Below are 3,895 nucleotides of genomic sequence, written 5' to 3'. Positions count from 1 at the left end.
ACTCAGCAAGCAAATGCTCCTACATGTACATGGACAAATACACCTTTTATCTCATTGTATCTTACAATAGTAACTCAAGTTGAAAATATCACAATATCCGATTCTGTCAAAATATTTAAAAAAACATTCATGTGGCTCACACGGACAAACGGTCCCTGTTAAACCCGATTTCGTTTCCAATATCACGTTTCCAAGCGTGCATCACCACCGCACACCACTCAAGCAGCCATGGCGTCCAGCTCGATGCGATTCCTCGAGGCTTTCACACGCGCGGCCAAGTGCCAGCACGTGTCTGGCCGGGCCCAGCGCGGTCTGTTCGCGGGTCGTGACAAGGCGTTCGGCAACAACGTGTCGTTCTCCAAGCGCCGCACGCGCCGCGCGTGGAAGGTCAACCACCAGTGGAAGAGTCTGTACTCGGAGGCGCTGGACGAGAAGGTGGGGCTCAATGTGACGACGCACACGCTGCGCTGCGTGGACAAGATCGGTGGACTGGACAACTACCTGCTGAGCATCAAGGACGAGCGAGAACTCGGCGTCAAGGGACTCAAGACCCGCGACCGCGTGTTGGCGGCCCTCTCTGAGGCTTGAGAAGTTAGACAAGAAGGAAAAGACGTTTTCTTCTTATATCTGTAGCTCTTCTTATTTTTTAGATTACAGACGACATTACATTTGACTCACTTCTAAAAGACAGTTCGAGTTGCTATTTCTAAATCTCGCCCTCGCTCAGTTCCGAACCTTTCGAGTTCCGGAACACTATCGAGTCCGAGTCCCGGTCGTCTTCCGTGTCTTGTGTTGTCCGGGTGGCAAAACTGTCTACAGTGGCGAAGCTGTCGTCGGTTCGGAAGCCATCGTCGATACTAAAATCGGTGGAGAAGCTCTCAGTGCCTGTGAGTTCGGACGTGTAGCTCTCGTCCACGCTGAGCTCGCTTAACGCCTCGCTCATCCGACCATTACTCGGATAGCTGTTGCCGGGTTCGGACTTTTCCGAGGTAGTTGCCGGCAACGCCGACACGTCGATAAGCTCTGTACTGATACGGTAAACGTCGCCGTCCGATGACGCCACGGGCGACGAGTTGAATACCGAGAAGTCGCTACTGGATCGGTCTGACCGGTTCGTGTCTCGGCCTTCTCCGATCGACGTCGCGGACGACGCGCGTTTGGAGTTCCGAACGGTTGAAGACGCCACTGAATCGAGTCGTGTCTGGTACATTGGCGTTTGTATGGACCGCTGACTGGACGACACGGACGGCGCGATGCTGCCGAGCGATACCGAGCTGGTGTCGGAGAACATCGAGTCCGACTGGTAGATGTTGGAAGAGTCGGAGCGATACAGGTTCGACGAGCCTGTAGACACCACAGACGGCATTTTGTGCTCGCCTATGAACGAATCGTATTCGTCGCTGCGGAAGTCCGTCGGCGTCTCGATACTCGCGCTTGAATCTGGTCGAGGTCGTCTGTTGAACGCCATCGCGGCCGATCCAGCAATGAGCTCGGCCGTTCTGGTACGAGGCCGCTCGTGGTTAGACGGCATCGTGACGGCGATTTCGTCGCGCGGGGTGAGCGGGTCCGTAGCGAAGTTGCCGGACAATACGCCGGTCTCGCGCGCCACAGTCACCCGGTTCTGCCGGAAGAACGAATCCAGCGCGCGCTGCTGCGAACTGCCACGGTCGCGCTTGTTCGCTGCCGCAACGTGGACGTGCCGCATGTGCACGAAGAAGACGGAGGCCAGAACCGCGCACACAGCACCAACGATGACCAACGCAAGCTTCCAGCCACCGAAAGACTCGGACTGTCCGGAGGATGTCGAGGCATTTGTCGGTTCAGAATCTTTATTTTTGTCTGTAGTGTCGTCGTCGGTGTCGGTGTCGGTGCCGGTGTCGGTAGCTGGGCCACTCTCGTCCGGCATAATTGGGGTCAATGTAAGACCGCCAGATTTTCCTACACTGTCGCTGGGAGACTCTTGATCCGTCGGATCGGCACCACCGTCACCTGACGACTGAGTTTCATCTGAGGACTGGTCGGACGGTGAAGACGCTGCTGACTCCGCCGATCCTGTTGCGGAATTCGAATCGCCGGTAGATGATGCGTCAGCGGGCTCAGGACTTGCAGGTGACGGAGAGCTAGTGGTTGTCGCTTCAGGAGTAGCCGTCGTCGGGGTCGGAGAGGTGGCTGTTGGAGCTTGAGTAGTAGGTGTTGGCGCTGGAGTTTCCGGTAACTGTGCCGTCGGAGGAGCTGGTGTCGCTGGTGGAGCCTCAGTAGCCGCTGGAGCAGTTGTAGGAGGCTCAGCTGGGGCTGGAGCTGCCGTTGGGGCTTCACTTGCTGGCGAGGGTGGTGCCGGTGCCTCCGTGGGTACTGGTATCGGTGTAGGAGCCTCTGTTGGCGTCTCTGTTGGCACAGGCCCCGGTGTAGGAGCTTCGGTTGGCACAGGCGCCGGTGTAGGGGCCTCTGTTGGAATAGGAGCTGGTGTAGGAGCCTCCGTTGGCAATGGTGCCGGTGTAGGAACCTCGGTTGGCACCGGCGGTGTTGTTGGCGGCTCGGTAGGGGGTGGAGATACAGTCGCCGAGGTGGAATCTACCACTGGGGCTGGAGTAGGTGCAGTGGTAGGCGCCTCCGTCGGCACTGGAGCTGGAGTAGGTGCGGCGGTAGGCGCCTCCGTCGGCACTGGGACTGGAGTAGGTGCCTCGGTCGGCTCTGGGACTGGAGTAGGTGCGGCGGTAGGCGCCTCCGTCGGCACTGGGGTTGGAGTAGGTGCGGCGGTAGGCGCTTCCGTCGGCACTGGGGCTGGAGTGGGTGCCTCGGTCGGCTCTGGGGATGGAGTAGGTGCGGCGGTTGGCGCCTCCGTCGGCACTGGAGCAGGAGTAGGTGCCTCGGTCGGCTCTGGTGCTGGAGTAGGTGCAGCGGTAGGTGCTTCCGTAGGCTCTGGAACTGTTGTCGGCACGTCCGTTGCTGGGTATGGCGTCTCCGCCGCTGGGCCCGCGATAGTAGGCGTGGTGGTCGTAGATGCCGGAACTTCTGTCACTGGTGGGGGCGTCGTTGCTGTATGTGTCGGCATATTAGCTTCTGAGGATGCTGTACTCGTGTCATCGCCGCTTTCCCCTGCTGGAATCACCGTCGCCGGCGGTGCGTCTGTATTTGAGTCAACTCCTGGATCTGTTACGTCTGCCGGCGCGACCGTTGCAATCTGCGCGGCCACGTTCGTCACCAGCAGCAAGGCCAACACGAACAGCGACGACCGGGAGCGCGACCCACGCGTCCGCTTCATTAATGCCTACTAACTAGCTAGAGATAACTGCCTGTACAGTTTGTTTCCTGGCCGTGCCAGGTGCTGGGGGAATACAAGCAATGCCGGCTCGTGTTCCCGTCTTTGAGTAGACAGGGGCGATGACCAGCGTCTGCCTGCCTGCGCGCAATGTCCAGTTCCTCCGACAAACAGCTTGCAGCGCCGGGTACGTCGAGCTGTCACTCGAGTGCACTTCCCGCTCGGTGTCTTTGACCGAGCAAAGGAGACTGGCGCCTCTTTTCGCACAGCGGCTGGTGGCTGGTAACATGACGTCCATCTCTTGTCTTGTGCCGGAGAGATACAAAAGTCCTGTTTATTATAGCGAACGAGTGACATGGAGTGAAACCAGATGGGCCAATGGCGTCGTAGCCTTGTGCGAGGAGAGCGTCTCTGCATGTCAATTTGACATTGTCAAAAGCCTGGTCCAAGGCGGTCAATTCAAGATGAAGCTCTGCGGCTATCTATCCACCGACGCCAAGCCATCAATTTCGCCCGAGATTGTTGAGTGAAAGCTCGCTCCACTCTCGGCTGGCTGTTGTGGAGACGAAGGATAACACCGGTATTAAAAAAAGAGCTCGTTTGTTTTTACGGTCAGGGAGGGAGGAGGGTGGCTGT

General features: G+C 58.1%; 2 protein-coding genes across 2 annotated transcripts; one reads left to right on the top strand and one right to left on the bottom strand.

The window, feature by feature from the left end:
• Positions 1-228: 228 nt before the first annotated feature.
• On the top strand, positions 229-708 carry PITG_04337 (uncharacterized protein; the record flags this gene model as incomplete). The annotated part of the gene is made up of 1 exon (XM_002905931.1): positions 229-708. One exon carries the CDS (start codon positions 229-231, stop codon positions 586-588), a length of 360 nt encoding a protein of 119 aa, XP_002905977.1.
• Positions 707-1,705, bottom strand: PITG_04336 (uncharacterized protein; the record flags this gene model as incomplete). Its single annotated transcript, XM_002905930.1, has 1 exon — positions 707-1,705. One exon carries the CDS (start codon positions 1,703-1,705, stop codon positions 707-709), a length of 999 nt encoding a protein of 332 aa, XP_002905976.1.
• Between the last annotated feature and the right edge of the window lie 2,190 nt (positions 1,706-3,895).

The sequence above is a fragment of the Phytophthora infestans genome, genomic scaffold (genome assembly GCF_000142945.1).
Source record: "Phytophthora infestans T30-4 supercont1.5 genomic scaffold, whole genome shotgun sequence".
Lineage (NCBI taxonomy): Eukaryota > Oomycota > Peronosporomycetes > Peronosporales > Peronosporaceae > Phytophthora > Phytophthora infestans.
This window is presented reverse-complemented; position numbering and strand designations above follow the sequence as displayed.